This window comes from Neoarius graeffei, chromosome 2, assembly GCF_027579695.1.
Source record: "Neoarius graeffei isolate fNeoGra1 chromosome 2, fNeoGra1.pri, whole genome shotgun sequence".
Lineage (NCBI taxonomy): Eukaryota > Metazoa > Chordata > Actinopteri > Siluriformes > Ariidae > Neoarius > Neoarius graeffei.
Window position 1 is genome coordinate 34,213,631 of NC_083570.1, and position 27,587 is coordinate 34,241,217.

The 27,587-nt window shown below is 41.7% G+C and overlaps 1 protein-coding gene across 3 annotated transcripts in view; it reads left to right on the forward strand.

Annotated features, from left to right (window-relative positions):
• Window positions 1-27,587, forward strand: part of LOC132881548 (rho-associated protein kinase 2-like) — a 240,113-nt gene that overhangs the window by 173,366 nt on the left and 39,160 nt on the right. For 2 of the 3 annotated variants that reach the window (XM_060914115.1, XM_060914116.1), the window contains exons 21-30: window positions 259-362; window positions 3,212-3,398; window positions 4,676-4,769; window positions 5,190-5,284; window positions 10,623-10,811; window positions 13,594-13,765; window positions 16,908-17,108; window positions 18,126-18,193; window positions 18,292-18,380; window positions 27,252-27,330. In XM_060914115.1, the coding sequence (XP_060770098.1) occupies window positions 259-362; window positions 3,212-3,398; window positions 4,676-4,769; window positions 5,190-5,284; window positions 10,623-10,811; window positions 13,594-13,765; window positions 16,908-17,108; window positions 18,126-18,193; window positions 18,292-18,380; window positions 27,252-27,330 (1,278 nt within the window). The remainder of the gene's footprint in view (window positions 1-258; window positions 363-3,211; window positions 3,399-4,675; window positions 4,770-5,189; window positions 5,285-10,622; window positions 10,812-13,593; window positions 13,766-16,907; window positions 17,109-18,125; window positions 18,194-18,291; window positions 18,381-27,251; window positions 27,331-27,587) is intronic. The other variant, XM_060914117.1, reaches the window with a different exon arrangement.

Below are 27,587 nucleotides of genomic sequence, written 5' to 3' on the forward strand. Positions count from 1 at the left end.
TTAACCTGTGATTTGATTTAAAACTAGAATATAGCTGGTACTATAGTTGTAGAAAATTAATTAACACCTTCTGACCAATTAGAATCCAGAATTGAAGAGAGCCATGGTAAACTAGATTTACTCAGCTCCTGCAGTTCAGACATAACATACTGTATAATACACAAATACACTGGTTATACAGAGAGGCATATTTAAAAGAATAGCAAATAATTGGACCTTTACTGTACCATAGTCTATAAAATATCTTTGTGCTTGCAGAAACTATATAAGACTCAGATTCTAGAGCTGAAGGAAGAGTGTGATGAAAAGACTAAACTCTACCAGGATGCACATCGAAGACTGGAGGACCTTCAGGAGGAGAGGTGTGTTTATGTGTATTTGTTTGTCTACTTCCTGAGACATGCTCTATCAAGTTTCAGCCCCAATTTGATACATCTGGTCCTAATACTCAAATTACTCCTTATGGCCAGGAATTAGGAGTATCATGTCTGTAAGTTAATATGTTGGATAATTTCCCACAAATTCTAAGCACAAGATTAGAGAATCATCTAGAATTGTTGTGTGTTCCCTAATTTAATTACCAAAACCATGTCCGAACCCATCCTTGTTTGGGTTTTGGGTGACTGTAAGTGTCCAGAGCCATCTTCTAAATGTATCTTTAAATTATCCATATGGGGCCATCCTCCACAGGAGTGAAGTGATGAGAACCTCAGCCAGAAGTAGAACATCAGGATGGATCAGACAGGTCAGAGGAGCAGGAGAGGCCAGCAACATTGTGTACCTTGAGACACACAGAGAGAGAGAGAGAGAGAGAGAGAGAGAGAGACAGATTGTTAGGTATGCCCACTGTGAAGTAATGGTTAAGAACAGTGTATATTGTGTGCTGAGTGCAAGCAGGGACTCCAACAAGACTAACTATGATAGCATAACTACAAAAAGGAGAGCCAGGAGTTTTCAGCCAATACATAAACACAGAGTGTGTGTGCATCTCAAACCCTACTTGGAAGGTTCTTCCATAACTGTGTGGATCTGTAAAAGAAGGCTCTGCCCCCTGCTGTAGCCGTCATCAATTGAGGCACCAAAAAATAGCCTGCATCTTTTGATCTAAGTAGGTGTAGTGAATCACAAAAGACCAGAAATTCGCTCAGGTTCTCTGGTGCAAGACCATTCAGTGCTTTCTAGGCCAGTAGTGGTGTTTTATAAATCAGTGTGAAATTTGACTGTGAGTCAGTGCAGTGTGGATAAGATAGGGGTGATGTGGTTATATCTTCTAGTTCTAGTCAGGACCCTTGCTGCTGCATTTTGTACTAACTGGAGTTTGTTTATGCACCGACTGGAACATCCAGACAGTGAGGCATAACAATAACTCAACCTAGACATAACAAAAGCATGAACTAACTTTTCTGCATCATGTAGTGACATTATATTTATTTTCTTAGCATTATTTCTGACATGAAAGTAGGCTATCCTAGTAATATTATCTACATGAGTTTTAAATGAAAGACTGGAGTCAATGATCACCCCAAGGTCTTTAACTGCTGCCATGATGAAAGAGAAAAGCCATCCAAAGTTACTATGTAATCAGAAAACTTACTTCTAGCTGCATGTGAACCTAATACAAGTACTTCTTCTGTTTTGACAGAATTAAGTAGAAGGAGGTTAATAAGCATCCAGTGTCTAATTCCCTTTACACATTCCTCAACTTTATTAAACTGGTGTCTCTCATCTGACTTTGCTGAAACATACAACTGTGTGTCATCAGCATAACAGTGGAAACTAATACCATGTTACGAATATTATTAGACAAAGATAGTATTTACAAAGGGAAAAAAAAGTGGGCCAAAGACAAAACCTTGCACAACACCAAACTTTCAAAAGTCACCATTTATATCAACGCACTGATAACAATCAGTTAAATAAGACCTGAGCCTGGAGAGGGCCATTCCCTTAACTCCAGTGACATTTTCTAGTCAATCCAGGAGAATATTATGATCAGTGGTGTCAAAAGCTGCACTAAGGTCAAGTAACACAAGCAGGGAGACACAGCCTTGATCAGAGGCCTGTAGTAGATCATTTACTACTTTAACCAGTGCTATCTCTGTGTTATAACGTGATCCAAATCCTGACTGATACATTTCATGGATGTTAATGGATAAAGAGAAGAATGTTCACATTAATAATCCTCAGATAGGTTGTGGCATTCAAATGATGTTTGATTTTATATTAAGGGGCCCAATATGTGCCAAGAAAACATTACCCACAACATTATACCACCACCACAGGCCTGAAAACGTGGATTCATGCTATTGTCTCCAAATTCTAATTTCTACCATCTGCATGTTGCAGCAGAAATCAAGATTTAGACAAGATGGTGTTTTTAACTGTCTAGTTTTTTTGAGGCTGTGCCTCAGATTCCTGTGCTTGGCTGACAAGAATGGAACCCTTCTGCAGTCTTCTGCTGCTGTAGCCTCTCCACCTTATGGTTCAATGTGTTGTAAACCATGAGATGCCTTTCTGATCACCACGGTTGAAAAGGGTGATTATTTGAGCTACTGTAGTCCTCCTGTTAGCATGAGCCAGGCAGCCCACACACCAGCAGTAACCGCCCACTCAATCTCTCCTATTGGGAGTGAACCAGCCATGTTTGTATCGCTTCCCCTCATCTCACCTACTGATCCACAGTCAGCAGTGTGGGCGGGGCCATGTGAGCTGAGGCTATGGCAAGGGGCATGGGCCAGAGCGCTGATGCAGATTATTTGCGTATTTTCTAAATATTTAGCTTTACACTCAGCGACCAATTTAACATTTAGATTTAACATTTTTTTAATGCATACACATTTTTAGCATATATATATATATATATATATATATATATATATATATATATATATATATATATATATATAAACATGTTTTACATGAATTTCTGATGAGCTAAATGTGAGGAAAGTGAGCCAAGTACCCAAAATATGTCAGCTATAAAACTATAAAAGAACGTTTATCATATACTGAGATTGTATAGCACAGATTTCTGAATTTAATGAAAGTACTATTAACTCCATCTAGTGGCACTCATTGCTCATTAATTAGGAGCTTTACAGTGTACTGTATTAATAAATTTAATGCGCTGAGCAGTAATTAGGGAGTTGGCAAAATACTTGCTAAGACAAGCCATAATAAAGTGTGTGAATTTGTATGTGCATTTGTGCAGGGACTCTCTAGCCTCACAGCTGGAGGCAAGCCTGACAAAGGCTGACTCAGAGCAGTTGGCACGCTCCATTGCTGAGGAGCAGTACTCAGATCTGGAGAAAGAGAAGATCATGAAAGAGCTGGAGATCAAAGATATGATGGCCAGACACCTACAGGAACTCAGCGACAAGGACAACACTATCAGTTCGGTGAGACAAAGGGAGAGATACACTCTGTCTTAAATGACCAAGTTTGGCAGTCCTCATTACATTTGTTTAAATAGATAAAGCTGAATTCATCAAACCTCATTGAAATTAATTCATTCTTTCATTCAAATAAATGTTTAAAATATGCAAACTTATCTGTAACTAAAACAAAATGAGCATAAAATTCAAATAAATCTGAAGAAATAAAATTAGAAATATATTTGGTGTGTAATAATCTTATAAAGAGAGATTAGATAAACGTAATAAATATAGTCAAAATATTTTCATATGCTAAAATGTTTGGGGGTTTTAGAGTGCAGAAGAAGATAGTGTGTCCCATTTTTAATTTTGTGGTTCATTGGGATGCTTATGAGTGCTCTGTTTTGAGCCATGATGCACTATGCTATAAAATTTTTGACCTGGAAATGCACAGCTTCCCTGCTGTACAACTTAAGCTTTTCCCTAGCTCTTGTGGGTGCAGAAAGCTCTACCTGTGTAGAGAGGGAGTGAGCTGAGGGAGAAAACTAGGTTCAGGGGAGGAGTAGCGAGAAAAGGGGGGTAGAGAGATGCCTGGAGTTAACAGCATTACACCATGCTGTTCTTGAGTACTTTCCTATAACAGCACGCATGGTTTTGTTTTATTCCTTACAAAGCCTGGACAGATGTTGACTTGTTGGTCCACATTTTGGTCGTTTATCAGTCAGATAGTGGATGCAACTACATCAAAGGAAATGATAGAGAAAAAGATGTCAAGTCATATACAGTATGTCATCAATTTAAACTGTCATTTAGTAGCAGTTAATGGTGTAACTTATTAGAAACCACATAAATTTCAATTATAATTACCTTTGATAATTTCACATGGAGCTACTCTGTACCTTACAAGTAGTATATTTTGTAATGGCACAACATCCACGTCTATGCTGCTATGATTTAGTGCAATTTTTGTTTGCTATTGGGATTAATGAAATGACTCTGATCTCCATTCATCTTTAAGTTGAACTGAATATCACAAAGCATCAACACAAGCTGAGTAAGTAATAACAGCAGGTTCATATTCCAAATACTCAGTTCTGAAACACATTTACAAAGAAAGACTAAAAGACTAAAGTGCCAAAGATCTGCAGTTTTTCGTCATCACCAAAGTACAGATGTAGAGGATTACCCCTGAGCTTAGGGTACAATTTGGCAGAGGAGAAAGAGAGAGGAAAAAAGAAAGCTGAAATTAAATTGAGGAATAATAAGTGTGTGTGTGTGTGTGTGTGTGTGTGTGTGTGCAGCTAGAGGAGTCTAACCGCACTCTGACTGTGGATGTAGCAAACCTGGCCAGTGAGAAAGAGGAGCTCAATAACCAGCTGAAAAACCTGCAACAGCGTGAGTGTACCAGTGTTTTGAGAATGTTCTCTTAATGTTCTATTTTTGTGTTTATTTCTATAGATGTATGCTCCAAATAGTTAAATATAGTTTGCGGTCATGTTCTTTGGTTGTTTTATGTATCTTTATGCCTTTAAAAATACTTTAAGGTATGTTACTGAACCTTAAGAGCCTAAGTTTCACTCTAAAAGACACCACATGTATTTTTCTAGGTATAAAATTCAAAAGATGTGCCACGCCGGTGACAAAAACACACAACAGAAGTGTTTTGTTTTTCCTTTCTTTATAGAATATAATCTATCTAAATATAATGTTGTTAAAGTAGTAAGTGGTAGTTTGTTCTAAAAATGTTGGCTCTGCATTAAAGGATGATTAAATGAATGCTAATAGCTAATGATAGTGTTTCTTTGGCAAACACAGAGCTGCAAAAGGCTAAAGAGGAAGAGAAGAAGGTCAGCACCATGAAACTGTCTTTTGAGAAGCAACTTCAGTCTGAGCGGACGCTCAAGATCCAGGTGGGTGTGATTTATTCCCCTGACTTCCTGAGTACAGATTTCCTTCATAAATATTATTTAAATTTGTATAATAATAGTTTGCATGTTTATTGGAGCCATGGAGCTTTTTATTTATGAACCAACAATAACTCAGACTTATTGAGGTTTGGATTAAAACCCATTCAATTGAAGTGACCAGTCTGGGGTGAGGGGAGCCCAGTCTAATAACTATAACAACTCAATCATAACAGAAGAGAGGAAAAATAATAATAATAAGAAGAAAAAGAAGACGACGACGATGATATAATAATAATAATAATAATAATATGAGAAAATTAGGCCTTGAGCAGCATGGTGGTTCAGTGGTTAGCACCGTTGCCTCACAGCAGGAAGGTTCTGGGTTCAAGCCTTATGGGCGACGGGGAGTTTACATGTTCTCCCCATGTCTGCATGGGTTTCCTCCGGGTGCTCCGGTTTCCCCTGCAGTCCAAAGACATGCAGGTTAGGTAAAATACCCAGCCACTGGGGTTGTACAAGCCAGCACTGGTCCCAAGCCCAGACAGACTGGGGAGGGTTGCATCAGGAAGGGCATCCAGTGCAAAACCTATGCCAAATCAAAGATGCTATGATGAACTGCTGTGGCGACCCCTAAGGGGAGCAGCTGAAAGAAAAAGAAGCGGTCTTGACCAAAAATGGGTTTTTCTGATGATAACATAAGGTGCTTTTGGACCAAACAGTTCTAGGGACTTACTGAAAGGAACTACCCACTGGGGAAGCATAATGTTAGCATGACATGCTAGCAAAGATTTATATATTTTGCTTAGATGCATCAAAATTGCACTGTATTTCCTCCATAGGATGTATGCTCAATAAAGCCTGGACTTCACTTTTGGTACATTTGGTCATCTTTTTTATTTATTTATTTATTTATTTATTTATTTTATAAACGATGATTACTAGTGCTGCAATGGTTCTTGCTTGACCAGTCAACGTACATTTACATCACTCATGGTTCCTCTTATGTTGGGAGAGTTTGGTTTGTTGATCTCTCAGTCATGGAAATTCTCACCTCTTCCACTCTCCCACCTCTCCATCGCCTCCTTTGAATTTCATTCCATTTCAATCTCTTTACCTGTTAACCTTTTTGTCTTTTTTGTTTGTTTGTTTGTTTGTTTGTTTATTGCCCTCCTGGCCCTTTGGGATGTTTCTTTGATGAACTGGACATCCTACTCAGCTTCTTCCCAGATGATGTCACCCCACTGATGCTCCTGGGAGACTTCAATCTCCAACTAGAAGCCTCCCACTCTGCTGCCTTCCTTCCTCTACTCCACTCCACTCCTTTGATCTGTCTCTCTGCTGAACTCTCCTCCAACCCATAAAGCTGGCAATTTTCTTGACCTGGTCTTCCTCAGAAACTGCTCTGCCTCAGATCCCACAGTTACCCCTCTCCATCTGTCTGACCACCACTTAAATTCATTCGCCTTCCTGCTTCCTCTCCAACCATCATTCCTCCCTCCTACCCCTGCTGTTACAGTCTGTCAAAACCTCCTCTCCTTCCTCTATAGACCTCTTGCAGTCACGTGACCAGAATGTAAACAGCCGCCATCTTGTCGGTAAAAAACACAGCTGAATATTGCTGCACTCGTGTACAAAATGGATCAATTTCAACCGACGGACTACACAGCTCATTTTTCTAATGAACAGATAACTAGATATATGTCTAAAATAAATGACCTACACATTAGTGACCCTTATCGATTACCAGACGTAGTTTTCACGACCGTGTCAGTGGATATTGAACTGCCAGCGGAATACCCAGATGTGTATAATTACCTCATTAACTTTCCCTCGCTGTTCAGTGGTGAAGCACTGCGTGTTTATAAATCTCTGGACAGTTATCTTTACAGAAATTCAGGATTTGTCAGTCCCCCTCAGATGTGGCATCTTGTAAACAAGAAAATAACAATCCTCATTGGACGGGTAAGTCACTTAAGTATTGAGACCCCACTGGTCTCGCTATCTCGTCCGGAATGTTGTGCATGCGATGGAAATCGCTACATACTGTCATTTTCTGCTGGAAACCAATGTCCAGTAAGTCCATACGGTTGTAGTGGATATTGAAGTCCGGTACAGATGAACAACATGCAAAAATACACACAAAAAACAAAAAACGTGCACAGGTAGGGAGAGCTTGTAGTCTATCACTATTACTGTATATATGGTATACCTGATAGCAGCAATCCATTTTGCACGCCTGTCAGGGTCCCGTGGCAGCCTACTGTCAAGTGTATGTAAGCATCATGGGTTTCCCACACTTGAAAGGGAAGGACTCGGACACAGGATTCAACTCGTCTTATGTTTTATTGATTTTCAGTGGAGTTGACGTTGTAGTAAAATTGTATATAGTAGGGTTTTCCAGAAGAAAAGGTAGAAGTAGAAGCAGAAGTAGAAGGCGGAAATATGGCGTTTGACCGACAAGGTGGCGTCTGTTTACAATCTGGATCGGATGTGACGTCACATGCAAGTGCTCCATTGCCTCCTTGGTCACTGCCTCCCTCCCTCCACTTGAATCCTTTGCCATCATCACTGGACACATTATCTCCTCTTGTCTCCAGGCCAGCAAGAGTTTCCCCTCCTAGTCCCTGGATATCTGAAACACTTCACTCCTACAGAATCAGTCTCTATGCAGCAGAGAGGAAGCAGAGAAATGCAAGGCCCCTGCTGACCTGTCCCGCGACCAGTCCCTCCTTGCTGAGTTCACAGCTTCGCTCAAATCAAACAAGATCAAGTTTTATCAATCCAAAATTCATACCTCCATCTCCAACCTTCGTCAACTGTTTTCTATTTTCTCGTCTCTCCTCAGCTCTCCACCAGCTGCAGCTCAGTCCTCCATCACTGCAGAGGACTGTGGTCTTTTTTGAGGAGAAGATCTTAGCCACCCACAACTCCTTCACCATGCCTGCCTCCCCATCACACGCCCTCCCCACCCTCCCTGTCTCTTCCCCTTGCTCTCTGCTTTTTCCCCCTCTTTCCACTTCAGATGTCTCCCAGCTCCTGCTCTCTGACCATCCAAACACCTGTGCCCTTGACCCTATCCCCTCATCTCTCCTCCAGACCATCACTCTTGACATCCTCCCTTTTCTCACCTCACTCATCAACTCCTCCTTATCCTCCGGCTACTTTCCCTCCAGCTTCAAATGGGCCCACATCACCAGTCTGCTGAAAAAAAAACAACTTAGACCCCTCTGTCATCCAGAACTACTGCCCCATTTCTCTTCTCCCCTTCCCATCAAAGACACTTGAACATGCTGTTGCTAACCAACTCTCCTCTTTTCTCTCATGGAACAACCTCCTGGATCCTCACCAGTCCAGCTTCTGAGCTAGACACTCAACTGAGACTGTGCTTCTCCCTGTCAGTGAGGCACTTCATGCAGCACATACTGCCTCCACTCCTCAGTCCTGATTCTCCTTGATCTTTCTGCTGCATTTGACACTGTTGATCACCACATCCTCCAGTCATCCTTATCAGCTCTAGGATCTGCGGGACAGCCCTAGAATGGTTCAAGTCCTATCTCTTTGGGCACTCTTTCCAGGTTACCTAGTCTGGTACTGTATCAGCACCACACCCACTTGCCACTGGTGTCCCTCAAGGTTCAGTCCTTTGTTCACTTCTCTTCTCCCTCTACACCCAGTCTCTTGGCTCGATTATCTCTGGCCATGGTCTACCCTACCACTGCTACACTGATGACATAGCACAACTGTTTCTCTCTTTTCCTCCTTCTGACATATAGATCTCCACTTGCATCTCTGCTTCCCTGCATGATCTCCAGAGGTGGATGGACAATCATCACTTGAAGCTCAACCCAGGTAAGACAGAAGTAATCTACATTCCTGCTCCATCCTCTCCACCCCTGGACACTCGTCTCCCTGAGGGACATCTCTAGGTATCCTTCACCCAGTGTGAAGAACCTAGGGGTTGTGCTCGATGACAAACTCTCCTCCTCAGTGAACATCGCTGCAGTGACCCAGATGTGTACATTCCTCCTCTACAACCTCCGAAAGATCTGCCTTTTTCTTACCACCTACGCTACTCAGCTCCTTGTCCAAGCATTGATCCTCTCCTGCTTGGACTACTGCAACTCTCTCCTTGCTGGACTTCCAGCTTCTGCCATTAGACCCCTGCAGCTCTTCCAAAATGCTGCAGCTTGCCTGATCTACAACTTCCCTCATTCTTCCCATGGCACCCCTCTGCTTGCTGACCTGCACTGGCTTCCAATTGCAGCTTGCATCAAATTTAAGACTTTGGTGCTAGCTTACCAGGTTCTCAAGGGGTTAGGGCCAGCTTACATCCAGAGTCTGATCTGCCCCTACATGCCAGCCTGGCTCCTCCTGCTCTCCACTCTTGTCTAACTTAGACTGCTGTATGTCCTGGTTCCCCATTGGTGGAATGGCCTTCCCATCGAGGTTAGAATTGCTGACCACCGTCAAGCACAGACTGAAGACTCATCTCTTCAGGCTGCACCTCTCCCCTTCTTCCCTGCCCACTGCATAACTGAGTTTTGGTCTAGACCAACCCAGGCTGTGTACTGTCTAGCCTGGTGTTAGCCATTTTGAGTTCTCTATTTAGCTGTACTTTATATGGTTGGTTTGTTTCCTTGGCTGTCTGAGTATTGGTAGTTCAGTAGCAAATTACACAAGGTATTGTTGTCACTTGTTCAGTCGGCATGAGAACTTTCTTGTCTCGAAGTTCAGCACTTCATGTCCCTGACTTTTGCACTCATTGTATGTTGCTCTGGATAAGAGCGTCTGCTAAATGCCATGTAATGTAAGGTAATGTAATGGTGATAAGAACAGTCAGTCTTCATGTAGATGACCTAAACATATCCATCCATTATCTGTAGCTGCTTATCCTGTTCTACAGGGTCGCAGGCAAGCTGGAGCCTATCCCAGCTGACTATGGGCTGACCTAAACATTGTCAGCTAAAAGTGATTTCCACACAGAATGAATGTCAGGCTTTGATCATGTTGTTGAATAGCTATGTGCCATAGTGAAATGGACATAAGCCTAATTAAGTCAGTTTGTAATCAGATACCTACTATCGTGTGCTGTTTTCCCCTTTTCATGTTTAACCAGAAGCCGGAATATAAAATGCTAGAACTTCACTTGTGGTTCATATTTAATTTCATGATATTTCAAACACATTTCATTATACAAATTTAGCTCTCTCAATAGTGATACTCAGGAGCACCTGGGTGCATTTCTACTGAGCTTGAATTTGTGTGTTTTCCTGTTACATGTTGGTCAAGAATTGTGATGTGTAATGCTAATATGTTTAATGCTCTACTTCCCTGTGTTTAGGCTGTTAACAAGCTAGCTGAGATAATGAACAAGAGGGATTTGGTGCGTGGTGTTCACCATGCAGATGACAGCACACTGAGAAGGAAAGAGAAGGAAAACAGGAAGTTGCAGCTGGATCTGCGCTCTGAGCGAGAGAAGCTCAACAGCACCATCATCAAATACCAGAAAGAGATCAGTGAGATGCAGGCTGTAAGTGTGAAAATGTCTCTGAACCCAAATATACAGTACTGTATAAAGGTCTTAGGCACCTTATTTTTTCATACAAACTTTGTTATAGAGTTCCATTTTATGACTTCTGCATTAGAGTCAGTAAAAAAAAAAAGATAAAAAATTCAGAGTTCCAAACGTTTGTTATCCAGCACAAAATTAAATGTTACAGAAAAAAAATATCAATCTGACCAGCATATTACATAAGAGACCACTTTTCAGATTAAAAAAGAAAACATAATGAAGGGTACTGAGTTTTGCTGCAAAATTAAGAAGCAAGTGTGACAAAGTGTCCAGAAGAACACTGGTTTGTTCTGTAAGATGCTCAGTAAAACCTACAGCTCATTTCCTTATAAAACTGCACTAATTGTATCTGAGACTACTATTTTTTTTTAAGCAAAGGGTCATCTAACACCAAATATTGACTGTTTCATTTATTATGGCTTATTGCTGTTTTTTATGTTGAAACATTTCATTTCATTATTTTTAAGCCATTTTTGGTCTACAGCATTTCTTGACATGTGCCTAAGACTTCTGCGCAGTACTGTGAATGTACAGTGTCTTGCAAAAGTATTCATCCCCCTTTGTGTTTGTCCTGTTTTATGGCATTACAAGCTGGAATTAAAATGGATTTTGGGGGGTAGCACCATTTGATTTACACAACATGCCTACAACTTTAAAAATGCAAATTGTTGTTTTATTGTGACACAAACAATAATTAAGATGAAAAACAGAAATCTGGAGTGTGCATAGGTATTCACAAGAGCTGGTTCAAACAATTCAGTTCATAAGTCTCACAATTAGTTGATTAAGATCCACCTGTGTGCAATCAAAGTGTCACATGATCTGTCACATGATGTCTGCATAAATCAACCTGTTCTGGAAAAACCCTGACTAACACTACTAAGCAAACAACATGAGAATCAAAGAGCACTCAAAACAGGTCAGAGACAAAGTTGTGAAGAATTGTGGAACAGGGTTGGGTTATAAAAAAATCCCAAACTTTGAACATCCCACAGAGCACTATTAAATCCATTATAGCAAAATGGAAAGAATATGCCACTACTACAGGCGGCATGGTGGTGTAGTGGTTAGCGCTGTCACCTCACAGCAAGAAGGTCCGGGTTCGAGCCCCGTGGCTGGCGAGGGCCTTTCTGTGCAGAGTTTGCATGTTCTCCCCGTGTCCGCGTGGGTTTCCTCCGGGTGCTCCGGTTCCCCCACAGTTCAAAGACATGCAGGTTAGGTTAACTGGTGACTCTAAATTGACCGTAGGTGTGAATGTGAGTGTGAATGGTTGTCTGTGTCTATGTGTCAGCCCTGTGATGACCTGGCAACTTGTCCAGGGTGTACCCTGCCTCTCGCCCGTAGTCAGCTGGGATAGGCTCCAGCTTGCCTGCGACCCTGTAGAACAGGATAAAGCAGCTAGAGATGATGAGATGAGATGTCACTACTACAAACCTGACAAGAGAAGGCCACGCACCAAAACTCACAGACTGGGCAAGGAGGGCATTAATTAGAGATGCAACAAAGACACCAAAGATAACACTGAAGGAGCTGCAAAGATCCACAGCGGATATGGGAGTATCTATCCATAGGACCATTTTAAGCCGTACACTCCACATAGTGGGGCTTTATGGAAGAGTGACCAGAAAAAAAAAAGTAAGAAAACACATTTGGAGTTTGCCCAACAGCATGTGGCAGACTCCCCAAACACATGGAAGAAAATTCTAAAATGAGACTAAAATTGATCTTTTTGGCAATCATGGGAAATCCAATGTGTGGCACAAACTCAACACCCTGAAAACACCATTCCTACAGTGAAGCATGGTGGTGGCAGTATCCTGCTGTTGGGATATTTTTCATCTGCAGGGACAAGAAAGCTGGTCAGGACTGAAGGAAAGATGGATGGCACTAAACACAGGACAGTTCTGGAGGAAAACCTGTTTGAGTCAGCCAGAGGTTTGAGACTGGGATGAAGGTTTACGTTCCAGCAGGACAATCACCCTAAACATACTGCTAAAGTTACACTAGAGTGGTTTAAAGAGAAACATTTAAAAGTCTTGGAATGGCCTAATCAAAACTCAGACCTCAATCCAATTGAGAATCTTTGGTATAACTTGAAGATTTCTGTACACCAACACAACCCATCTAACTTGAAGGAGTTGGAGCAGTTTTGCGTTGAGGAATGGGCAAAAATCCCAGTGGCTAGATGTGCTAAGCTAATAGAGACATACCCAAAGAGACTTGCAGCTGTAATTGCAGCAAAAGGTGGCTCGACAAAGTATTGACTTTGGGGAGAGGTGAATAGCTATGCACACTCCAGGTTTCTGTTTTGTTTGGGGTTTTTTTTCATCTTAATTATTGTTTGTGTCACAATAAAACAACAATTTTCACCTTTAAAGTTGTAGGCATGTTGTGTAAATCAAATTGTGCTACACCCCCCCCCCCCCCCCCCCCCAAAATGTGACAAAACAGGACAAACACAAAGGGGGATGAATACTTTTGCAAGGCGCTATGTGTGTGTGTGTGTGGGTGTATATATATATATATATATATATATATATATATATATATATATATATATCACATCACACACATTTATGTCAGTCATGCTCTGATGTGCAAACCTTCACAATAACTGAAACAACCTGCACTAAAATAAAGTAACATTATTAAATATTATCCAAGGCCTCATCTCCTATGGTTCAGTATGTATGTTCAGTTGAAGTTTCAATTCATATCCATACTGGTTTTCCTTTTGTAGTTGATAATGGATGAGTCACAGATGCGTGTGGAGCTACAGATGGCTTTGGACAGTAAGGACAGTGATATTGAGCGTCTGCGCAGTCAGCTAACTTCACTTAGCATCCATTCCTTAGACACAACTAGCATCAGCAGTATGGGCAATGAGCAGGACACTGATGAGCCTTACCCAGGTACGAACACACACATACAGATATTAAAGACTCTATAGGTAACAAACCTGCCAAATTCATACTCCACACACACACACACACACACACACACACACACACACACACACACACACACATTAAAGGCTTTATATGGAACAACCCTGTCAAATTCATACTCCACTCTCCAAACAAATTGGGGACAGCATATCACCAGAATATTGGGATGTCCACTTCTATCATAAGAAACAAGGAAATGAACAGCCCCTCCTCCCCCATCTTCCTCCTACAGTTTACAATATAACTTGCTTAGCTCAGTTTTAGCAAGACCATGGTAGCAAGAAAATAGCCACAGCAAAACCATATATTGACACTATTTGGAAGGTTTTCCGGGACGGTTTGTGTTGTTTGTTGCACTAAAGATCCTTTTTGAATTGTCCAAACAAGGCCAGTATGCCTGGTTTGTTTGTTTCATAAAATTCTCAGTTTGGTAGCTAGCTAAAGGACAAACTAATTGAACTAGTCACATACAACCACCGGTGCGGGAACCGGGGGTGCGGGGGGTGCGGCAGCACCCCCTGGTGGTGGACCCTCAAAACTGACATGACCATAAAACAAAACTTACGTGAAAATATCTCATCTCATTATCTCTAGCCGCTTTATCCTTCTACAGGGTCGCAGGCAAGCTGGAGCCTATCCCAGCTGACTACGGGCGAAAGGCGGGGTACACCCTGGACAAGTCGCCAGGTCATCACAGGGCTGACACATAGACACAGACAACCATTCACACTCACATTCACACCTATGGTCAATTTAGAGTCACCAGTTAACCTAACCTGCATGTCTTTGGACTGTGGGGGAAACCGGAGCACCCGGAGGAAACCCACGCGGACACGGGGAGAACATGCAAACTCCACACAGAAAGGCCCTCGCCGGCCACGTGGGGCTCGAACCCCAGGACCTTCTTGCTGTGAGGCGACAGCGCTAACCACTACACCACCGTGCCGCCCACGTGAAAATATATTTGTTTATTTATTTGTTTTCATTTGGCTCTGCTGATTTTATATGTCATGTTTTAGATGTAGGATGATGAGGGCTACATTTTAGTTATTTAAAAAAGGATTTAATTAAAACTTATAACTTAATATGTAGCCTAGTGGACCATCAGAATTTTTTTTTGTCGTGACGTTGACGTTCAGCTTTTCAGCGCGCGAAATTACAACAGGAAGCGAGTACGAGTCGACTGTCTGTAGAGAAGAGTGTTAGTTAGTTAGTTAGTTAGTTAGTTAGTTAGTTAGTTAGTTAGTTAGTTAGTTAGTTAGTTGATACTTAATAGTTACTATGTCTCAGAAGAGAACCGTGTGGATTTAAGTGGAATAATTGCGAGAAGTCATATGATCAAGACAGCGTTTTAAGGTAAGGCCATTTGGTTATTAATTTTGCCCGCTGTGTCGTGTTCATTTGAGCCTATTTGGTATGCCTTGAACAAGTGCAGGTGTTGCTAGCATCGTGCTTTGAAGTTGACTCAGATGTAACTACAGTCTTAAAAAATGTTCGTTTAAAACGGTGTGTCCATGCTCATCATGTTTTACTTTTACTTTTCTTAATGGAAAGTGTGAAATACCGCTGCATCACTTTTATGAGTGATTTTTGCAATAGAACACTAAGTTAGTGTCACTAACCCATAGTAGTAGGATGAGTGGGTTCATGGATTTCAGTCTGTTGATTGAGAGAACCATGGTGTTTGTGTTGTTCCAGCGAGAGTGTTGTTCTGTTTCATGTGTGTGTGTGTGTGTGTGTGTGTGTGTGTGCGTGTGTGTGACTAACTACTGTATTTGAAATGCACACTCGCTTGACTGGATCTGGGTATGTAAGGCTGTAATCGGGTGGAATCCGCGTCTCCTTCAATTTATCTAGAGCAGATGTAAAACCTGCGACTGTTAAACCACAGCTGTGCGCTTCTGCTTCTAAAATAACCTGTCCTTCGTAATCGTGTTAACTGAGAATTGCCATTGACAGACAGGCTTCAGATTCTTCCGTCATCACTCAAAAAAAAAAAACGTCGTTTTTACGGATTAGGCCTATAAGTAGTAGGCAGTTTAACGAAATATTGCAGTTGCAAGCTTAAAAGGATTTCGGACGCCTGATTGGTTAAAATGCAGGAAATTGCATCTAAGAAATACAAAATTTTCTGGGGGAGGACCCCCAGACCCCCCCTTCAAAAAAATGTCCCAGGTCACGTCACAGCACCCCCTGCCGACAATATCTTCTCGCACCGCTGCATACAACTATTCTAACTGGTCTGAACTGTGTATCAACAAACAGCTAACTTAGCAAACATATTAACACTGTCATTAATATTAGAAAGTGGTAGAAAGTGGTATTATAAGAGAGATGGGTTGGGGCTAGCTGATTAGCATGCTAACTTAGATATCTCTGTCCCTGCAGCACGATACATGACATGAAAACTATTATTTCTTCACATTCTGTTGATAATTTTATGTTTTATTAAATGTTTGAAACTAAAGTTCTTCTATATAGCACCTTTAATGCAAAAGTTGGTAGGATTGAGAAAAGAGTGGATCAAGCTTGAAAATATGAAAGAGTACAACTTCTGGGTCCCTCCCCCTCCCTCTCCACTGCCCTCTAGCCCTAGCTCCAAAGCCCCTCCCTGCAGAGGAGGCTGCTGTGGCTGTACATGCAGGCTAGCAACCATGGCAACTGAAGAGGCCAGGAAAACAGCATGGAGTGAGAGCATGCACAGGGGAGGGGGATGTCCATAGCATGTGCATAAGCAATGATTGACACTTGAGGTGGATTTTTGTAAATGCCATTAGGAACACTAGGTGGAGCCAGAAGAACCTGATTTTTTCACAGATTATCTGTCTCATGTACTACTGTTAAAAATAGTGAAATTCTGAGCAAATATGGCAAAAAGGTTTTTGTTTTAATGGGTTACTTCCTACAACTTGAAAGACTTGTGATTCACAGGTCCCTCCACCTTTCTCTCACCTTCTTTGCCCTCTAGCTTTCTTTCTCTTACTTTCTCTTATACTGTCTGCCTTGCCACACTGTCTCTGTGATTGAGATGTGTTTCTTGTTTCTTCCTTTTTTTTTAACTGAAACCTTCTCTACCCCCTCCTCTGTCCCCATGGTCGCACTGCAGTACGCATCACACAAACACAAACCTCAGAGTCCATGTCATTCACGTACCAGCGAAGCTCCAAGCAGGTGTGTATCGACACCCGGCCAAGTCTCATCTGCCCCCTCTTTCCTTCTGAGTCTGAGGAAGAGGACAATGAGGAAGAGAGGGGTCAGCCTCAGCTGGCTTTGGCTTATGAGAGGCCAGCAAACTTTGAGCCGTCAGGTGACCCTGCATGGAGATGTGCATGTGTGCTTACATACCCCACAGGTCTTTAAGATTGTGATTAAGTCCAGTCACCTTGACTAACAGCCACTAGTATGGGAAAAGATTTGTGTCAAAGTATTGTAGATAATTAAAAAAAAATCTGCTGTGTTACATATATGCAATGTTAGCAGTGCTAACTAGCTTTTACTTGATAACTTACTGCACAGTAATACTTGATAACCTTACTGCACAGTAAGCTAGTCCTTACTATATATCCTTATATCTATGCAACCCAAAACAGACATAAATGGCTATAAACAAAACACACAGTATACTATAAAGAAATGAGGCTGAGGCTGATTTATTTCTAGCCCTGACTGTAGAATCATAAGTCATGCAAGTGATTACACAAAGTGAAACACCACTTAGATTTGATCTCCATTTTTGCTTATATTTTTCAGGCCCACAGAAAATGGCATCTGTAACACGTTAATAGATTAAGAAGATGGATGTTAACAATAGTCACCAGCATAATGAATATAAACAACATGGATTATTTACTCTATCGTCCTTTTTCCCTAAAACCCACGTTTGGAGCAGAAAAAAAATGTATAGAGTAAGGTCACAGTGTTCTGTCAAAGTAAAATTTGCTCAAAATGACAGAAAACAGAACTGTGTGTTTAGTATTTTTTGGTTTAAATAAAAGTGTAACAACATTTCTGTTTACCATGTTTGGTTAAAAACATAGCATGAACCTAACAGGACTTTACTAAGTTGAAATACTTTGCGCCACATCATTCTTATTATGCCATCAGTGAAAACTTGTGATACAGTGTATTTTAATAGTTTCTTTATTGAGCTCTCACATCGAATATCATGACCAGCAATCATGACATTTGGGACAAATCTTATCCCATAAACTGGAGATTTAGAGATGTGTTTCTAACTCAATTTGTAGTTGAGTGTCAGTTAAGACTCTTTGTCACTGCTTCCTGTTATGATTCATAAACACATCATTTTTCCTGTTTACTACAGATGTTAGTCTAGAGGGCTGGCTGTCTCTTCCAAGCAAGAACACCAAGAGGTTTGGATGGGATAAGAAGGTAAAACAACAACTCATAGACATCTTAACCATGCACTTATTTATATCTTCTCGATCTCTCTGAGTATACGTTATGCATGTGTCATCTGTGCACTGTAGTATGTGGTAATGAGCAGCAAGAAGATCCTGTTCTATGACTCAGAGGAAGACCGTGATCAGGCCAAACCATTTATGATACTGGACATCAAGTGAGTTTGCACACATCTCCTTCACATAAAAATAATTCCCAGGTCCATGATGCTACCGTATGATCAGTATGTTCATATCCATATTATTTGTTTTTCTATTAGTGCAATGAGTTATAGAAATAATAAAATGTAATCTGCAAAACATCTATAGCAAATAAAAACACAATAGTACGAATAATAATGTGATTTAGTATGATCAAAACAATGGATGTTAAAGGTATGACTGAATGTTGATAAGGCCTTGTTAATACCTTGATTTTTCATTTGGGGTACTCTACTTTTTAAAGAAAAAATCATGGCAGTGTTTTTTTTCCCTTGAATAAAAGAATTAAACAAAATGATGACTCACTGTTACAGTGGTTAGCACTGTCACCTCATAGCAAGCAGGCTTTAGATTCAAACTTGGCAGTTGACTGGGGCCTTTCTGTGTGGAGTTTGCATGTTCTCCTCATGCCTGCATGAGTTTCCTCTGAGTGCTCTGGTTTCCTCCCACAGTCACTACATTTACATGCACATAGAGAGAATCGAATTTCTGCCGTTGCTCGACTGAAATCGAAGTTCAAAATGCCATATATACACCTTAATTCGGCTGAAATTGAACCGAACTTGATTTCTCGGAATCGAGCTACACGACCTAGTTTATGCGATTTCTGCCGAGCTACTTTGTGCATGTATACCCTATTGAGCTAGTTGTCGAGCTACTTCCGGAAGTGACAAGTGACGAGACCACAAGCGGGAAACACAACAGCCTCGGTCGGCATGACAACAGTAGTAGCGAGCAGCAGAAGAGGTCAGGAGGAACAAACGAAGAAGAGAAAATGGCGATGTAGAGCTCTCTGAAGTGTGGGTGGAGCACAAAGGACGGCAGGACAAAGCTTCTGGTACTAATAGGCTTTTTATTGTCAGACTTTTCAGTTTAACAGCCTACTTTTATTCTTGAGAGAAAAACACACACGCACGCACGCGCGCGCGCTGTGTTCTAGTCCCGGGATGAGCTGTCCCCTCTGCTCTCCCTCTGCCTCCTTAAATAGGGCGCGGTTACTGGGAAGACACACAAACACAGGTTAATTACCGTCAGGTGAAGTGATTCTGCCACTCACCTTCCCTGGCTCCGCCCTCCTGTCACAGACTGGCGCTTGACCATGCCCCCACTGCCACAGGCAAGCAGAAACGTGCACTTCTGGAGCAATGAGGAGACAGAGTTCATGCTCATTCAGCTTAAGGAGTTGAATATATTAAAATTCATGGACGGGAGAAAAACGCGCAATGGAGAACGCGGAACTGATAACTTTGTTTACACTCTTGAATAGCTCTTCTTCATGACGACAACCGGAAGTGTACCAACACGATGGGGCGTGTTGCGCCATCTGTGGCTCGGGTGCACAGTGCACCTCACACAATAGCCCAATTTCATTGTGTGCATGTAGGATTGGATTTCTCTGGCACCCTGCTGGGACCTTCAGCTCGATTACCGACAGCACCTCGATTTGGATGTGCATGTAAACGTAGTCAATGAAAAACATGTAGATTAGGTCAGCTGGCTGATCTAAATTGCCCATAGGTGTGAATGTGAAAGACTGTTTGTCTCTGAGTTAGCCTTGTAAGTGATAGATTGCTCGAGAACAGCTTGGATGGGTTTCAGCTCACTCGTGACTGTTAGTAAGATCAGTGGTATAGATAGTTTTCACATGACGTCACAGAGTCGGGGATTCCCTGGTGGCGGCCATCTTGGAGGGCCAGCTTACCGTACGGGTCACTGAGCACACATTGTAGCGCGCAAGTTACATTCATTTATATATTATTTACATTTATAGTTACATTACTACTATTTAAAGCTAGCAATGGTGCACACCTGTTGTATTCACGGCTGTCGTAATAGGTCAGATGATGAAGTCAAGCGGAGCTTTTATGGAATTCCCACTGTACGGGAGCACTAAGGCCCTGTCCACATGGCAACGGATTCAGGTGACTCCGATACAATTGCTTATCGTTTAGGCCTGGCGTCCACACGGCACCGGCATTTTGGGTTCCCAAAACGCAATCTTTTTGAGAACGGGTTCCAGAGTGCAAAGATCTGGCAACGTTGCCGTTGTGAAGTCGTCTGGATGAGTAGAACGGATTTGTTTACGATGACGTCACAACCACATGACTGTGAGTGCTTCACGCCGGGTAGAAGTGTAACGAACTCGATGCGAGTTGTCAACAAATCCTATAGCTTGGTTCATGAAACGCGCTTACAAAATATTTTCACTGTGAATATTTATTGTGTAATGGTGCAAAGTGAGAGAGAGAGAGAGAGAGAGAGAGACTCTGCCCTTAGGGCAGAGTCAATCCCGCCAGCAAAAATAGGGAAAAAAAGGAGCGATCTCACCTCTTCAGATGTTGGTTTAAGTCCGACAATACATTCCTCAAAAAGGGCGTAGAAGAGCAAATTAATCCATCAACGTGTAGCATTCAATTTATCCCGGACCATTAAAGACGCCGCCTTCCGCGTAGAATCATACGTCATCCTCGCCGCCATATTGGATAGGTCAAAGCGGAGAATAAAGATTCATGTGCTGCATTTAACTGTACCAACAGGTTTACCGTCCAAATGAGATCACATGGGATTACCTTTCACAGGTGAGAAACAACAAATTAACACATCAACGTGTAGCATTCAATTTATTCCGGACCATTAAAGACGCCGCCTTCCACGTAGAATCATATGTCATCCTCGCCGCCATATTGGATAGGTCAAAGCGGAGAATAAAGATTAGCTGCGTTTAACTGTACCAACAGGTTTGCCGTCCAAACGAGATCACATGGGATTACCTTTCACAGGTGAGACTGGAAAAATACTTTTCATTGTATTTGGTCATTATAATGTAATTTTACGAACAGATTTTCCTGACTTTGTGGCTAGTATGAAGTCTCGCGCATAATAGTTTATGCGCATGCGTCCTTACTTCTTCTATTGTTCTGGTGTCTCCGAAGAGACCGTCTTACAGCGCCCCTAGAGGTGTGGCATGTGTATTGCATCGTTTTCAGCAAGCGTTGCGTTGCCATATGGACCTGATATTTTACTGATCGTTGCCCATTTGGACGCGATATTTTTTTAAATAACATCTCGTTGCCGTTGTCGTGTGGATGTAGCCTAAGGCAGCAAACAAACTCAGCATACAAAGGAGAAATCTATGGCTTGCGAGAATCAACCGCAAGGATTATCAGCCTTCCAAACACAGCAAAGTCTGCTCCGAACATTTTACAGTATAAGTGGTAAGTTGTTTAAATAAACAATCAATTGTGTTTAAGTTTGTTTTTGGAAACCAAAACATCATGTGAACACTCTCTGGAGGATGCCTAACTGGAACTGCTGAGTGTACGTTTACATTGTAATGTACACTTAATATCGCTCGTTTGTCACGTTTCTATTTGAAACTTGTCACTTCACTCACGCAAGGGTCATTTTTGAAAAACATTTTAGGTCTATTCTGTATGATTTGATTTGTGTTTGGGATGCAAACAGCGCGCCTTTTGGCGGATGCCACCTGAATCGCGCAGATCCGATCTTTTTTTTTTTTTAGGGGGGGCGTTGGAGTGTCTGATTATAATTTCAAAGTAAATTCTGTATTAAAATTACTAAATAAGCAAATCTGTTACAGTCCATGAAACAGGAAGTATAAGGATGAGAAAAAAACAGTTTAAATCGGGAAGCTGCGCACATTTGTGCAGCCTGAGCGATGTGCGCAGCTTCCCGATTTAAACTTTTTTTTTTTGTTGTTGTTTTGCGTGATTCAGGCGGCATCCGCCAAAAGGCTCGCTGTGAATATATAAAGTTGTATATATCAGACAGACTTTAAAGTTTGATGAAGTCAGTTTCAGGCTTTGGAGCAGGCTTTGGCAGTTTCAGGCTTTGGCAGCCCTGCAAAGTCACTTGAAAATGCATCTTTGTCCACTTCGTAGGGTCAATTCCCCCAATCAAGGCCAGTTTGGCTGCATACCATTGTCGTGAGATGTCGTCTAATGTATCTATATACTTCTGTTTGCTTGATTTTGCCGACATTGATCTTTATTTTAGAAAACTGACTATATAACTTCATAAATTCATCCGAGATAGCGTAGCCTGTAGTGGTGATGGTCCGTTTTGTTTGCCCCCCAGGATGGCGGCTGGGGGGCGTTCCCCGGAATGCCGTGACATCAGTGAAAACTATCTATTTTTCACTGACGTCACAGCATTCCGGGGAACGCCCCCCAGCCGCCATCTTGCGGGGCAAACAAAACGGACCATCGCCACTACCGGCTACGTTATCTCGGACGAATTTATGAAGTTATATAGTCAGTTTTCTAAAATAAAGATCAATGTCGGCAAAATCAAGCAAACAGAAGTATATAGATACATTAGACGACATCTCACGACAACGGTATGCAGCCAAACTGGCCTTGATTGGGGGAATTGACCCCTATGAAGTGGACAAAGATGCATTTTCAAGTGACTGTGCAGGGCTGCCAAAGCCTGAAACTGCCAAAGACTGCTCCAAAGCCTGAAACTGACTTCATCAAACTTTAAAGTCTGTCTGATATATACAACTTTATATATTCACAGCGCGCCTTTTGGCGGATGCCGCCTGAATCGCGCAGATCTGAATTTTTTTTTTAGGGGGGGCTTGGAGTGTCTGATTATAATTTCAAAGTAAATTCTGTATTAAAATTACTAAATAAGCAAATCCATTACAGTCCATGAAACAGGAAGTATAAGGATGAGAAAAAAAAACAGTTTAAATTGGAAAGCTGCGCACATTTGTGCAGTCCTGCACACCGCTCAGGCTGCGCAAATGTGCGCAGCTTTCCGATTTAAACTGTTTTTTTCTCATCCTTATACTTCCTGTTTCATGGACTGTAACAGATTTGCTTATTTAGTAATTTTAATACAGAATTTACTTTGAAATTATAATCAGACACTCCAACGACCCCCCTAAAAAAAAAATCGGATCTGCGCGATTCAGGCGGCATCCAAGGTGCGCTGTTTGTATCCCAAACACAAATCAAATCATACAGAATAGACCTAAAATGTTTTTCAAAAATGACCCTTGCGTGAGGGCGGCACGGTGGTGTAGTGGTTAGCGCTGTCGCCTCACAGCAAGAAGGTCCTGGGTTCGGGCCCCGGGGCCGGCGAGGGCCTTTCTGTGTGGAGTTTGCATGTTCTCCCCGTGTCCACGTGGGTTTCCTCCGGGTGCTCTGGTTTCCCCCGCAGTCCAAAGACATGCAGGTTAGGTTAACTGGTGACTCTAAATTGACCATAGGTGTGAATGTGAGTGTGAATGGTTGTCTGTGTCTATGTGTCAGCCCTGTGATGACCTGGCGACTTGTCCAGGGTGTACCCTGCCTTTCGCCCATAGTCAGCTGGGATAGGCACCAGCTTGCCTGCGACCCTGTAGAAGGATAAAGCGGCTAGAGATAATGAGATGAGATGAGATGACCCTTGCATGAGTGAAGTGACAAGTTTCAAATAGAAACGTGACAAACCAGCGATATTAAGTGTACATTACAGTGTAAACGTACACTCAGCGGTTCCAGTTAGGCATTCTCCAGAGATTGTTCACATGATGTTTTGGTTTCCAAAAACAAACTTAAACACAATTGATTGTTTATTTAAACAACTTACCACTTATAAAATGATCGGAGCAGACTTTGCTGTGTTTGGAAGGCTGATAATCCTTGCGGTTGATTCTCGCAAGCCATAGATTTCTCCTTTGTATGCTGAGTTTCTTTGTTTGCTCGCCTTCATGCTCCCGTACAGTGGGAATTCCATAAAAGCTCCGCTTGACTTCATCATTTGACCTATTACGACAGCCGTGAATACAACAGGTGTGCACCATTGCTAGCTTTAAATAGCCTGCTTGGGTTCTTTTGAAGACTTTGTACTCGCGCATTACAATGTGTGCTCAGTCACCCGTACGGTAAGCTTGACCCACAAGATGGCCGCCACTAGGGAATCCCTGACTCTGTGACGTCATGTGAAAACCATCTATAAATAATAGATGGAGGAATGGATGGATGGATGGATGGATGAACTCACTCACACTGATGTACAGTGGTGCTTGAAAGTTTGTGAACCCTTGAGAATTTTCTATATTTCTGCATAAATATGACCTAAAACATCATCAGATTTTCACACTAGTCCTAAAAGTAGATAAAGAGAACCCAGTTAAACAAATGAGACAAAAATATTATACTTGGACATTTATTTATTGAGGAAAATGATCCAATATTACATATCTGTGAGTGACAAAAGTATGTTAACCTCTAGGATTAACAGTTAATTTGAAGGTGAAATTAGAGTCAGGTGTTTTCAATCAATGGGATGACAATCAGGTGTGAGTGGGCACCCTGTTTTATTTAAAGAACAGGGATCTATCAAAGTCTGATCTTCACAACACATGTTTGTGGAAGTGTATCATGGCACAAACAAAAGAGATTTCTGAGGACCTCAGAAAAAGCGTTGTTGATGCTCATCAGGCTGGAAAAGGTTACAAAACTATTTCTAAGGAGTTTGGACTCCACCAATCCACAGTCAGACAGATTGTGTACAAATGGAGGAAATTCAAGGCCATAGAGATCTTGCATGTGACGTCACAGCCGATCCAGATTGTGACAGACGCCATCGTGTCGGTCAAACGCCATATTCCGCCTTCTACTTCTACTTCTGGTTCTACTTCTGCTTTTACTTCTACCTTTTCTTCTGGAAAACCCTACTATATACAATTCTACTACAACGGCTGCGGCTACAAACTCTCCCTACCTGTGCACGGTTTTTATGTTTTTTGTGTGTATTTTTGCGTGTTGTTCATCTGTACCGGACTTCAATATCCACTACAACCGTATGGACTTACTGGACATTGGTTTCCAGCAGAAAATGACGGTTTGTAGCGATTTCCATCGCATGCACAACATTCTGGACGAGAAAAAAAAAAAACATTTCGGACGAGAAAAAAAAAAAAAAACATTCCGGACGAGACCAGATTGCGAGACCAGCGGGGTCTCCGTGGATTGTTATCGGAAGCAAAGCGAAGGAGGCAGCGCCAGGAGCCGAAGCAAAAGCGAGGCTACAGGCAGAGCTGGCCTGTTGACTAAGCTCAGAAAACAGCTACTCAAACCTCCACTGCCAAGCCTCTACCTCTCCAACGCCAGATCCATGTAAACAACACGGACGATTTAGAATTACCTTATTCTATAATCGGCTGGTCAGTGCTATACTCAATACTTAAGTGACTTACCCATCCAGTGAGGATCATTTTCTTGCTTACAAGATGCCACATCTGAGTCGCTGACAAATCCTGAATTTCTGTAAAGAAAACTGTCCAGAGATTTATAAGCACGCAGTGCTTCACCACTGAACAGTGAGGGAAAGTTGATGAGGTAATCATACACGTCCGGGTATTCCGCTGGCAGTTCAAAATCCGGTCTTGAAAACTCCGTCCGGAAAGCCATAAGGGTCACAAATCTGTAGATCGTTTATTTTAGACATATATCTAGTTATCTGTTCATTAGAAAAATGAGCCATGTAGTCCGTCGGTTGAAATTGATCCATTCTGTACACGAGTGCAGCAGTATTCAGCGGTGTTTTTGACCGACACGATGGCGGTTGTGTACTTTCCGGTCACGTGACTGCAAGATCTCTATAGTTACCCTTCCCAGGAGTGGTCGACCAACAAAGATCACTCCAAGAGCAAGGCATGTAATAGTCGGGGAGGGGTCAAAGTACCCAAGGGTAACTTCTAAGCAACTGAAGGCCTCTTTCACATTGGGTAATGTTAATGTTCATGAATCCACCATCAAGAGAACACTAAACAACAATGGTGTGCATGGCAGGGTTGCAAGGAGAAAGCCACTGCTCTCCAAAAATAGCATTGCTGCTCATCTGCAGTTTGTTAAAGATCACATGGACAAGCTAGAAGGCTATTGGAAAAATGTTTTGTGGACAGATGAGACCAAAATATAACTTTTTGGTTTAAATGAGAAATGTTATGTTTGGATAAAGGAAAAGACTGCATTCCAGCATAAGAGCCTTATCCCCTCTGTGAAACATGATGGTGGTAGTATCATGGTTTGGACCTATTTTGCTGTATCTGGGCCAGGATGACTTGCCATCATTGATGGAACAATGAATTCTGAATTATACCAGCGAATTCTAAAGGAAAATGTCAGGACATCTGTCCATGAGCTGAATCTCAAGAGAAGGTGAGTCATGCAGCAAGACAACGACCCTAAGCACACAAGTTGTTCTACCAAAGAATGGTTAAAGAAGAATAAAGTGAATGTTTTGGAATGGCCAAGTCAAAGTCCTGACCTTAATCCAATTGAAATGTTGTGGGAGGACCTGAAGCGAGCAGTTCATGTGAGGAAACCCACCAACATCCCAGAGTTGAAGCTGTTCTGTACAGAGGAATAGGCTAAAATTCCTCCAAGCCGGCGTGCAGGACTGATCAACAGTTCCCAGAAACGTTTAGTTGCAGTTATTGCTGCACAAGGGGGTCACACCAGATACTGAAAGCAAAGGTTCACATACTTTTGCTACTCACAGATATGTAATATTGGATCATTTTTCTCAATAAATAAATGACCAAGTATAATATTTTTGTCTTATTTGTTTAACTGGGTTCTCTTTTTCTACTTTTAGGACTTGTGTGAAAATCTAATGATGTTTTAGGTCATATTTATGCAGAAATATAGAAAATTCTAAAGAGTTCACAAACTTTCAAGCACCACTATAATTGCTAACTATGACCCAAATCTGCCATTCTGTGAATTTGTTCTATCACATATTTTTCTCATATTGAGGTAAGCACTAAATATTGCTTTATTTCATCTTTTCTTTTTGTCTTTTCTCAGTAAACTCTTCCATGTACGACCTGTGACTCAAACAGATGTATACCGGGCAGATGTTAAAGAGATCCCTCGCATTTTCCAGGTATTGTGTGACATTTTATGTTTGACTTCTTGTATTGTTTTACAGTAATCCATGTTCTATGATCTGTTCTATGACCCTTTAGGTTTTACAGGATTTATTGCTTTTGTGTTGCAACATTTTTTTTGTTTCCTTTACTGTAAGCTTGAACCAGTTTTTTGCCTGCAGATCTACGGTACTGCTCACTGAATGCATTTTGTTTATCATACCATTTTGTGTAAACTATACTGTTGTGTGAAAATCCCAGGAGATCAGCAGTT